The 12,500-nt window shown below is 47.7% G+C and overlaps 1 protein-coding gene across 1 annotated transcript in view; it reads right to left on the reverse strand.

The window, feature by feature from the left end:
* Positions 1–12,500, reverse strand: part of patj (PATJ crumbs cell polarity complex component) — a 96,182-nt gene that overhangs the window by 45,908 nt on the left and 37,774 nt on the right. The window contains exons 21-29 of the mRNA XM_070908664.1: positions 11,142–11,459; positions 10,283–10,379; positions 9,779–9,842; positions 7,433–7,513; positions 7,181–7,252; positions 6,664–6,841; positions 6,108–6,218; positions 5,630–5,689; positions 5,216–5,315 (exon numbers count right to left, since the gene is read on the reverse strand). Coding sequence (XP_070764765.1) covers positions 5,216–5,315; positions 5,630–5,689; positions 6,108–6,218; positions 6,664–6,841; positions 7,181–7,252; positions 7,433–7,513; positions 9,779–9,842; positions 10,283–10,379; positions 11,142–11,459 — 1,081 coding nt within the window. The remainder of the gene's footprint in view (positions 1–5,215; positions 5,316–5,629; positions 5,690–6,107; positions 6,219–6,663; positions 6,842–7,180; positions 7,253–7,432; positions 7,514–9,778; positions 9,843–10,282; positions 10,380–11,141; positions 11,460–12,500) is intronic.

Here is a 12,500-nt window from a genome sequence, read left to right on the forward strand (position 1 = left end):
TGTTCTGCTGCTGCTCTGAGAAAAACAACCTGAAACAGCATTTGGAAGTGGATTGAATCATTTATTATTGTTGCCGCAGCCAATATCATTTTTCACCAGGAATATAAAGGAGACATGAAGGGAAAGAGAAGAAGAGGCGGCGGCACGACCCGAGAGACGAGCTGCACCCATCAGCACCATCAGCACCATCACCAAATCAAATCTGTGTTCCACTCCGGACAGACGCTCCATCCCTCACCATGCCAAACACAATATGTTTCATCAGCTGTGATTCAGTCAAATGATCTGTGTTAAACTCATTACACACTTCATCAAAAAGCTGTAAACAAGCATCGGTTTGTCCAATCCTCAGCCATTTTTAGGCTTTTAAGGAGGACAAAGACACTACGAGGGATCACATTAAACTATTTTAGTCTCCTACACGGTCTGCCTACCGTTTTACAATCAGTCGTAAAAATGTACTGCCATTGTTTACTGTTCACTGGGGACGTCTTAGCTGTCCCAAAGTCCAGGCCAAAGACTAGAAGGGACTATGTCTTTGTTGTCCCAGAGTCCAACCTAAAGACCGAGGGGGCTAAAGACCAAGGGAGCCTAGTCATGGCTGTCCCACAATTCAGACTAAAGACCAGGAGGGAATATGCCTTTGTTGTCCCAAAGTTCAGGCAAAAGACTAAGAGAGACAGAGCCTTAATTGTCCACAAGTCCATGCTAAAGAAGACCAGGACGGACTGAGCCTTAGCTGTCCCAGAAGATTAGACTAGAGGAGACTATGCCTTTGTTGTCCCAAAGTTCAGACTAAAGACCTGGGGAACTGAGCCTTAGTTGTCCCAGAGTCCAGAGGACTGAGCCTTAGTTGTCCCAGGATTAATTTATCATGTACATGTAAAATGAATCTGCCGGAGACTTTAATTGAGTCAGTTTTATTCAGTAAAAACAAGTTATCATATTTATATTGGCACTTTAGTCAATCCAGTTCGACAAACTTCAAACAACAAATGAAAATGAACCTGAACTGCAGCTCTGCCTGAACGTCCTGAATAACAAACCTACCAGTTCCTCTTTTAATGAAAACATTTCGTTTGACTTTGACTTTGTTTAGTATCTGTGGTGTAACTCCTGTTTCACTAGAACCAGGTCTTGAGACTTACTTAGCATTAGCTGGGGTCATCATGTGTGAGATGATTCTTACATATGAATCCTGTGTGAATCAATATCTCACTAAACTGGACTTCTGTTTTCTTAATGATTAACTTGCTTTGTCATATGTTTGTCTTCTGACTTCAGTCACGATGGAGGCTGTAAATGATTCCAGAACTTCTGCAGCATTTATGAATGTTAGTCGTTGTGGTCAGTAAATATGAAACGCAGACATGGAGAGAAGTCCTGAATCACAAGAGATGCCCAGTGAGAACTGTGCTACTCCAGTTTATAATCTTCATCTAAAAGAGCTCCAGATTCCTCTCATCCAGCAAAGACATTAAAATAAAAAAATAAAATTAATAAATTGGTACAAAAGTCATTTCCACCTGGTTACTATCAGAATAATTCAGGTTATTAGTGTTAGACCTCCAGATTGAACAGGACAGATGTTCTTAAAACACATCATTCACCAAACAGCTCATTCAGCTCCGTGCCCATAAACACCAGACCCCATTAAAACCAGTAGCTAATAAGCTCCTCCCACAAACAGCGAAACCCTCCAACCAGCAGCCAGGAAAAAAACCCTCACAAAAACCCCCACCCCCGTCCGCCGCTTTAAACGCACCAAACCGAGGCCAGAGGGCGAGAAAACCCCAAACATCCAGAGAGAGAAAGACCAAAGAGAGCCGAGAGGAGTAAAAGTAAAGAAAGACGTCCTCCACTCTGTCCTGTAACAGGCCTACGGACGGACGGATGGACGGACCGACCGACTGCTGGTTCAAACAAGGCCTGCAAAGACAGAAACACACACATTAACACACTGATGCACTGCTAGCCTGTCTGCTAGCTTACAGTACAACACCAAAACATGCACATACAGCAAGACAAAGTGTGACACTCGGAGACACTCGAAAGGACTCTGAGACACTCGGAGACACTCGGAGACACTCGAAAGGACTCGGAGACACTCGGAGACACTCGAAAGGACTCTGAGACACTCGGAGACACTCGAAAGGACTCGGAGACACTCGGAGACACTAGAAAGGACTCTGAGACACTCGGAGACACTCGGAAGGACTCGGAGACACTCGGAAGGACTCTGAGACACTCGGAGACACTCGGAGGTAAATTGATATACTCAGATACTCTGAGATAAACTGAGATACTCTAAGTTACTTTAAAATAAACTGAAATACACTGAGATAATAAATTGAGATATTCGAGACACACGGGATACTCTGATACACATCGAGATATACTGACATATACTAAAATACTCTGATACACGCCGAGATATACTGATATATACTAAAATACTCTGATACACATCGAGATATACTGACATATACTAAAATACTCTGATACACGCCGAGATATACTGATATATACTAAAATACTCTGATACACGCCGAGATATACTGACATATACTAAAATACTCTGATACACACCGAGATATACTGACATATACTAAAATATACTGAAATACTCTGATATACACAAATATATTAGTGTGTGTGTGTGTGTGTGTGCGTGTACTGTGTGAGTGTGTGTGTGTGTGTGCGTGTACTGTGTGAGTGTGTGTGTACTGTGTGTATGTGTGTGTGAGAGAACTGTGTGAGTGTGTGCGTGTGTGTGTGTACTGTGTGAGTGTGTGTGTGCGTGTGAGAACTGTGTGAGCGTGTGTGTGTGTGTGAACTGTGTGTGTGTGTGAGTGTGTGAACTGTGTGTGTGTGTGTGAGTGTGTGTGTGTGTGTGTGTGAGTGTGTGTGTGTGTGTGTGTGTGTGTGTGTGTGTGTGTGTGTGTGTGAGTGTGTGAACTGTGTGTGTGTGTGTGTGTGTGTGTGTGTGTGAGTGTGTGAACTGTGTGTGTGTGTGAACTGTGTGAGTGTGTGTGTGTGTGTGTGTGTGTGTGTGTGTGTGTGTGTATACAACATGTAGCCTGTTAACACACGGCTGCTGCTGGAGAGCAACATGGTGTAAACCAGAACACCACCAGTATCAGACCAGTATCTCTCCCACTGTCTCTGGCCACACGAGGAGGACAGACTCATCTGGAAGACTTAAGATTTGACTCGGACACGCAGACAGAGGAAGCTGCTGTCACAGCTGTTTAACACTCTGATGGATCAAGTGATTCAAACTACACCGACACTGATGAGAGAAACTAAAGCAGAGAGACGCAGAGACACGGAGACACAGAGACACAGAGACACAGAGACACAGGGACACGGAGACAGAGATACGCAGAGACACAGAGACGCAGAGACACAGAGACGCAGAGACACAGGGACGAAGGGATGCAGAGACACAGGGATGCAGAGACACAGGGACGCAGAGACACAGAGACGCAGAGACACAGAGACGCAGAGACACAGGGACGCAGAGACACAGGGACGCAGAGACACAAGGACGCAGGGATGCAGAGACACAGGGACGCAGAGACGCAGAGACACAGGGACGCAGAGACACAGGGACGCAGAGACACAGGGACGCAGAGACACAGGGACACAGTGACGCAGAGACACCAGTCTGCTGTTATTACATATTGTTCTTACAGTCAACAGATCTCATGTTCAGACTCAAACCAGCAACCTGTCAGTCCGTCTCTGTCCTGTCTCACTTCCTGTCTCACTTCCTGTCTGTGGCTCTCAGCTCTCAGCCCATTGGTTCCTGCTGAAAACTGATGTTTTTAGACTTCTTAAAGAAAAGATCCCTTTAACTGATCAATATTATTAATATTAAGCTCAATGAAATTCTGATCCTTTGAGTATTTTAACGACTAACAGAGGACAAAGATTAAAGAACCACAGGATTATTTTCATTATTATTATTCATATTTTCCATCAATCTGACAATTATTTTGTCAATGAATTGATTAATCGTTCCTGGAGCTCAGTTTACTGAGATATAAAACAGAGGACAGCAAAACATTGTCACACGAGTCAGTTTGGAGTTTTAGCCAGAAAAAAATTTGTAACGATTAATTGATGATCAGAGTCTAATAGTTCATCTATTCATTGACTAATCGTTGCAGCTCTAGACAAATTAATCACTTTTTAGTTTTAATACTTGAAATAACTTTGGATTTTCTCATTATTAAGAATGAAGCTTCAAACTCAATATTTAAATCACTTTGTGAGGCATCCGCTCATTTATCAAATCTGTCTTTTATTTATGAAAATATGAATACTGGATCTGACCCTGGATCAGTCACCTGGGACATTCTCCCAATATCTATCAGCTTTAATATCAGAAGAAGAAGCTGAAGTGAATGACGAGATGGACAGACAGACTGAAACAGGAGCAACATTTCATGAAGAGCAGAGGAAGATGTGCTGTGCTGCATTATGAGGAAGAGAAAATCAACCTGGAATCGGTTAAAGGTAGTGTGTGTGTGTGTGTGTGTGTGTGTTAATGAGTTGGTTTTAGCCAAAACGCTGCCAGAGACTCCATTAACCCCACGCTCGTTTACTGCTGAGGCCAACAGAGAAGAAGCAGCAGCTGCTCATTTATCAATAAAAGTGTACAGGGCTGCTGGCGCCCCCCAGAGGCTGCAGTGACCATTACAGCCACAATATGAACAAACTACATACCAGAGATCGACGCGGTCTTACAGCCTGCTTTAGCTTTAGCTTTAGCTGCGGCTATCTCACATGCTAACTTCAGCTGTGTGTGCAGCAGAGAGAGCAGCTACACACAGACAGGACACAGTGACCGAACTGTCCACGTGAACACACTCTGCCTTGTAGTTACAGCAGATTTAAAAAGCTGTTTTCACAGAAACGAGAAACATTTCTATGACATAATAATGACGCAGGAAGTAAACTGTTGTAGCACCACCACGCTGGGTGGAGCGTGCTGATGATCGACACAGTCAGAAACACTTCCTGCTCCATCACTACGAGCCGCAGCAGAGGCCCCGTGACACTGTCCAACCACTGTCACCAACTGAGCGTGATTACGGGTTTGATCGGTCGGGTGGATGCAGGTGGTGTTTGGACTGACGGAGGAGTGTTGTGTTGCGTCTGCATGTTTATGAGCAGGACGTTAGAGAGTGAGATGTGTGTTACTGACCTTTGGCCTGCTCCAGGTCAGAGTTCAGCTCCTGCTCTGATTGGTTGGGAGGCCTGTAGGGCGGGGGCTGTCTCAGAGGGGACGGGGCTGCACCTGGTTGCTATAGAGACAAACAACAAACAAACTTAGTCACTGTTTGTGTCCCAACCTTCATAGAACATATCAGAGGTGTCAAACTGTTAGCATGTGTTGTCTTTGATGTCAAATATACAGTGAAAGGGATTAGCCCCCCCCCCATTAAGTCAGTCCAGTGTGCTGGTTTGTGCTGCCCTCTGCTGGACTCTACAGGACTCACAGTTTACTAGAAAGACAGGACAGTTTTGTTAGTGAAGATAAAGACAGACGAGAGGAGATCCAGAGACATCCGTCTGTCCCCAACAAGAAACCCACATGTGAGCTGACTCCAGGTCTTACCGGAGACTCTGTCCTCTCTGCTTTGTGTCTACTGTAGCTGGGAGCTGTTAGAGACACAGGCTGAAACACACACACACACACATTGTGAGACTCGAGTGTGTTCCACATTTACATGATGTGTTTGTATTCACAGTGTGTGTGTGACACGCGTGTCCTCTGTGTGTGTGTTCAGCACAAGTGTGGGAGGTGCAGTGATTTTAACATCACCTGCACTGGTAATCCTGTCTGGAGCTGTTATGTGGGTCACTTTACACCCCCCCCCACCCACAATGACTTCCAGTCTTTCTGTGAACTGGCTGCTGTGACTCAGTTCTGATTCACCTCCTGCAGTATCTCTGCCTCCCCTTCAGCTCTCCAGCGCCCCCCTGAGGCTTTAGTCTTTGTCCTGTTGAATGTTCATGCCATGTTCATGTCACCCCCCCCCCCCCCCCCCCGGTGACGTTCATCCTGAATGGGGCTTCAGTGTGTGTGTTAGTACCCGAGGAGTAGCTGACAGACTCTGGACGATGAAGACGACGGGGCTCGGAGCTGATTTGATGGCACTGACTGCTTCCTCATGACTGGCGGCTTGTAGGTCAACACCTGACACCTGCGCACACACACACACACACACACACACACACACACACACACACACACACAGCAGACATTGTTGAGACAGGAAGCTCTATCTCAGGTGTGAGGCGGTCCACAGAGTCCTTGTTTACGGGGATGATGTTTGACAGGTTTGTTACTGCAGAATTAAAATCCATCATTTCAGGCTGAGATGAGATTTCAGACAATGAGGCTGCAGAAGTTCTTGTGTTGGATTATATTCCAACTTGCTGCTGTTGATGAATATTAAAAACACACAGGTGAGTCTCTTCACCTCCACCTGCAGAACTGCTGGGACATAAAGGCCAAATAAAACCAACAGAAGTGAGTTTCTGCTCTGCAACTCTTCTTCTGGTGACACGTTGTGACTAAACAAAGCCAATCCATGAACAGTATCATTTTACTGTAGCTGTTGACCCAGGGATTAGACCCAGCCCTACCTCCAGGATCTTGTCCCCGGTCTTCAGACACTGGGTTTTGGCAGCAGGACTGTTTGGCAAAACCTGTTTGATGAAGATTCCCTTCAGCTCCTCTCCGTTCCTCAGACGCTTGATGACATGACGACCTCCCACGATGCTCAGACCCAAAGACTGACCCTCCTCCGGCCACACCTCCACCCTGCAGGGCAGAAAGACTCTTCATTAGTCCCCTCCACTCCCCCGAGGCTCAGGAAGACACATATGACCGTGTAAACACCAACATGGGGGAGACAAACATGAATCCTTCATATTCCTTTTTTATTGTTTTTTATCTTAGCTTTTAACACTTGAAGATGTTTCTACATATCGCATGTCGACATGTCTACTGAAAATGTGAAGAGAGGTTCTCCACAACAACTGGACAAGAAAAATACCCCAAACAAGGTGTTCAAACATGGGTTAGAGAAGTGACCTGAGAGGACTTCTCTGGACCATCACACACACCTGCTCACGTTGGTCGTATGTATGTGTGTCTCACCTGCGGGGGGGTCCCCAGTGACTGAAGGCAGGAGTTTCTTCTCCCTCCCCCTCCTCTCTTTCAGGAAGATCACTGTGAACACACACACACACACACACACACACACACACACACACACACACACACACACACACACACACACACACACACACACACACACACACACACACACACACACACACACACACACAGTCAGCGACAGCTTTCTGCAGCGGTCGCTGTAACTTGCTGGAGGTGCAGCAGGTCACCTACCGGTGGCCTCCTCTGATTGGTAGACAGGCTCCTCCCTGGCTCCGCCTCTTCCTTCTCTCTGTGTCAATCATTCTGACAGACCTGCACAGAAAGAAAACAACAAAGACATTTTTCATCCAGAACGTTTCACTCCTTCACTTCCCGCACACGAACGAGCCGACAAGATGGGAAATCATTTGGAAACGTGGGTTCGTCTTTATAAACCTCAGTCTGGTCAGACTCATCCCAAAGCTTCCAAAGAGATCAACTCTGTCGGGATGAATTTTAGGGAACAGTGTCCAAAATGATGCAACAAATCCAGAATATCTGATAGAATCAAGCAGCCACAAAAAAACATGGAGAAAACAAAGATGGAAGAAGAAAGCGTGAGTGAAAAATAAAGATAAGAAATAAAGATGTCGTGTCAGTAATCAGACTGTCAGTGAAATTCACTTCACACGTTTCTTCTTCTATGACAGAAGACACCACAAGAGGGCGACAGAGGACTGTGAAACAACCAGGAGGAGCAGAGGAGGAGACAGAGCGGAGGAGGTGATGGAGGAGGAGACAGATGGAGGAGGTGATGGAGGAGGAGACAGAGAGGAGATGATGGAGGAGGAGACAGATGGAGACAGAGAGGAGGTGATGGAGGAGGAGACAGAGAGGAGATGATGGAGGAGGAGACAGATGGAGACAGAGAGGAGGTGATGGAGGAGGAGACAGATGGAGGAGGTGACAGATGGAGGAGGAGACAGATGGAGGAGGAGACAGAGAGGAGGAGGTGATGGAGGAGGAGACAGATGGAGGAGGAGACAGAGAGGAGGTGATGGAGGAGGAGACAGATGGAGGAGGAGACAGAGAGGAGGTGATGGAGGAGGAGACAGAGCGGAGGTGATGGAGGAGGAGACAGATGGAGGAGGAGACAGAGAGGAGACAGATGGAGGAGGAGACAGATGGAGGAGGAGACAGAGAGGAGGAGGTGATGGAGGAGGAGACAGATGGAGGAGGAGACAGATCGAGGAGGAGACAGAGAGGAGGAGGAGACAGAGAGGAGGTGATGGAGGAGGAGACAGAGAGGAGGAGGAGACAGAGAGGAGGTGATGGAGGAGGAGACAGAGAGGAGATGATGGAGGAGGAGACAGAGAGGAGATGATGGAGGAGGAGACAGATGGAGGAGGAGACAGAGAGGAGGTGATGGAGGAGGAGACAGATGGAGGAGGAGACAGAGAAGGAGACAGAGAGGAGGTGATGGAGGAGGAGACAGAGAGGAGATGATGGAGGAGGAGACAGATGGAGGAGGTGATGGAGGAGGAGACAGATCGAGGAGGAGACAGAGAGGAGGTGATGGAGGAGGAGACAGAGAGGAGGTGATGGAGGAGGAGACAGATGGAGGAGGAGACAGAGATGAGGTGATGGAGGAGGAGACAGAGAGGAGGTGATGGAGGAGGAGACAGAGCGGAGGTGATGGAGGAGGAGACAGATGGAGGAGGAGACAGAGAGGAGGTGATGGAGGAGGAGACAGAGCGGAGGTGATGAAGGAGGAGACAGAGAGGAGGTGACGGAGGTGATGGAGGAGGAGACAGAGAGGAGGTGATGAGGAGGAGACAGATGGAGGAGGAGACAGAGAAGAGGTGATGGAGGAGGAGACAGATGGATGAGGAAACAGATGGAGGACGAGACAGAGAGGAGGGAGAGGAGGTGATGGAGGAGGAGACAGAGAGGAGGTGATGGAGGAGGAGACAGATGGAGGAGGAGACAGAGAGGAGGTGATGGAGGAGGAGACAGATGGAGACAGAGAGGAGGTGATGGAGGAGGAGACAGATGGAGGAGGTGACAGATGGAGGAGGAGACAGATGGAGGAGGTGATGGAGGAGGAGACAGATGGAGGAGGAGACAGAGAGGAGGAGGAGACAGAGAGGAGGAGGTGATGGAGGAGGAGACAGATGGAGGAGGTGATGGAGGAGGAGACAGATGGAGGAGGTGATGGAGGAGGAGACAGATGAGACAGAGAGGAGGTGATGGAGGAGGAGACAGAGAGGAGGAGGAGACAGAGAGGAGGAGGTGATGGAGGAGGAGACAGAGAGGAGGAGGTGATGGAGGAGGAGACAGATGGAGGAGGTGATGGAGGAGGAGACAGATGGAGACATGTGGAGGAGGAGACAGAGAGGAGGAGGAGACTGAGAGGAGGAGGTGATGGAGGAGGAGACAGAGAGGAGGAGGTGATTGAGGAGGAGACAGAGAGGAGGTGGAAACAGAGAGGAGGTGATGGAGGAGGAGACAGAGAGGAGGTGACAGAGGAGGTGATGGAGGAGGAGACATTACAGGTGAAGAGACAGAGGAGGAGGAGGAGGTGCAGTAGATACTGACTCTGTGTCGGTGTCTGTCAGAGTGAGCTCAGAGTCTGCTTCACTGTCTCTGGAGTCTGGAATACCTGCACAGACACACACACACAGACACAGACACACACACACACACACACACAGACACACAGACACACAGACACACACACACACACACACACGTGTCACATCACACACACACTTGCTGCGTCCTCCACACAGCTGGTTCACTGTGTTTCACTGTTTATCTGGTCTGCAGGTGAAGGACGACCTCGACAATCATTAAACATCTGTGATGCTTCGTTGTTCTGTGATCTCAACATGACAGACGTCTCTGCTCACAACGGGTCACTAAAGAACTTCTCCGGCCTTCGTCCTGGGTCTTCCTCCACCTCACTGGGTCTTGGTTCCATGGACGCCGTCAGATAGACATGTATATGTGCCCTACTTTGTTCCTCTCTCAGATATTCCTGTGATGATTTCTATGATTTGAAGAAGCGATAATAAAGACTCGAAAGATTGTCTTTCTCACCCAGAATCAGGTTTCCTACAGACACCGTGCCTTCCTGGTCTGATCTCTGCAGGTCCTCCTCCTCTCTGAGCTCCTCCTGCTTCTCTCTTCTCCAAGACTGAAAGGAGGAAACAGTCAAACAGCAACTAGAAAATATCAAATATCAGAGAACTGAAGGTATCAATGCTGATATTAAAGCTCAATCCGCCATCCGTGTGTGTGTGTGTGTGTGTGTGTGTGTGTGTGTGTGTGTGTGTGTGTCGTTGTACTGGTGACATTAGTGCTGCAGAACAGGTGAACATGGAGGAAGAGTCGGTCTGTGTCTAACATACCGTAATTTTCTCATTTCTAATTTTTTACTGCATTATGCTGTTAACACAAACTCAACACTTCCTGTATCAAATTAAAAGCCCTCTAGCATTTCTATGGACAGAATCCCTTCATTTCCTAACAAGGCTTTTATTGTGAAACATCGGCAGGTCACTTGCACGGTTCTCATACAGTACTTAATGTGTAGCTATCGCCATCTTGTGGCACTTATAAGTTACTACAAAATACAGTTTGGCTGAGACATTAAACACCCACAGTGACTGAAACTGAGTAAATCAGAACAACAAAGTATTGAACATGATTATATTGCATTTATTACATTAAAGTGATGTACACTCTGTTGCACATTATCTGACGGGCACCAGGAGTTTATCCTCCCTTGTTTCTCCCCCCGGCTTGTATTTGAGACCCGGCTTGGTATCATCAAATGTAAAGCAGGTCTGTCTCTGATATACGACCTGTTCTCTCGGCAGTTGAGGTAAATAAAGGTCACGATTTACAGTAAATTCAGGCTTTACATTCGTCTACATGCTGAGCTCCACACCCTCACCTCCTCTGCTCCTCTGGCCCGGCGGGAGGACGTGAGCTTCCACTCCTCCCACGACGGAGGTGGTTTCCTGGGGAGGGAGCCCGTACTCTCCTCGACTTTCGTCTGCGTCTTCACCTCCTCCTCCTCCCCTCCCTCCACCTCCTCGTCCACGGCCATCTCCCTGCCCTCCTCCACAGGCAGGAGGTCAGAAGTCAGAGAGGAAGAGGTGTAGCGAGGCAGACCTCCATCCAGGATCAGCTCTGGCTCCTCCTCCTCCTCCTCCTCCTCCTCCTCTTCTTGTCGAAGGTCTTCTGGCAGGACGGAGCCGTCCCCGAAACCCTGAAACAACGTTCGTCAGTGTTTAAAGATGAGTTTGAGTGACTTTTCATATACAGGCTCCACATGTGAACCAGTGTCCAGAGTGTAAAGAGGCCTTGTTCTTACAAATACTTTAAATCTGAAGAACAAGAGGAACGTTGCTTTGATACAGAGGCAGAGGAGATCTGAGAACTAATCCAAAAAGATTAAAAGAAAATCCACTCGAGTGCATCTGCTCTGGTTTTTGGACACCCTATGAATGAAAAGACTCTTTAAATCAGTCAAACTGTCGGATCCAGAAGCTTCCAGCTGTCTGACTTCAGCTCGTCTCCTCAGTGAAGAAACTAAACTGGAAAACCGCAGCTCACACTAAATCTAAAACTTGACTTACTTTGAACATTAGCCTTCATCTCTGAACACATAAAGGTTTCTCCAACTCCCCAAAGAGCCTTCCTCAGCAGATACTGAGGGGATATCCTGTTCTTAACATTACGACGCAGACATTAGCCCGCTCTGGGAAATATTAATGACAACACTTAGGCTAATTTCCATCGACGAAGCCTCATCGTCAAGGACTCTGTTCCTCTTCTTTTAATTTGGGCCTGGGAAGCCGGCCCATCACGGCCATATAATGGAGGTGAGGAGCAGACGGCGGCAGCGGCAGAGAGCTCATAACGCTAACAGGATGTTCTGCAGACTGATGTGTATTGGCCGTGACTGCCTGGCCTCATATTCATAAGATTTAAAGACGTTGTCATTTAATATCTCTGCCATTAGGCGATGAGGACAGCGGCGATGACGAGCCGGCCGCTTCAGACTCTGCACAGCGTCACAGTGTGCAGCGTGCTGCTTCGGCCGCGGGTTCGAACTCACTGCATCGTGTGGCTCTCAGACCGGACTTGTTTTACTGCACGCGTGTTGAGAAATGATCATTGGTGATTTAGTTGCATCAGGGTATCTGATCTGGATCAGGAAAAGGCTCACACTGTGATCTCAGCCAGCTGTAAATAACATCTGCAACTAACGTATTTCACTCACTGATGAATCTGCCACTTCCTGTCC

Source organism: Enoplosus armatus, chromosome 7 (genome assembly GCF_043641665.1).
Source record: "Enoplosus armatus isolate fEnoArm2 chromosome 7, fEnoArm2.hap1, whole genome shotgun sequence".
Lineage (NCBI taxonomy): Eukaryota > Metazoa > Chordata > Actinopteri > Centrarchiformes > Enoplosidae > Enoplosus > Enoplosus armatus.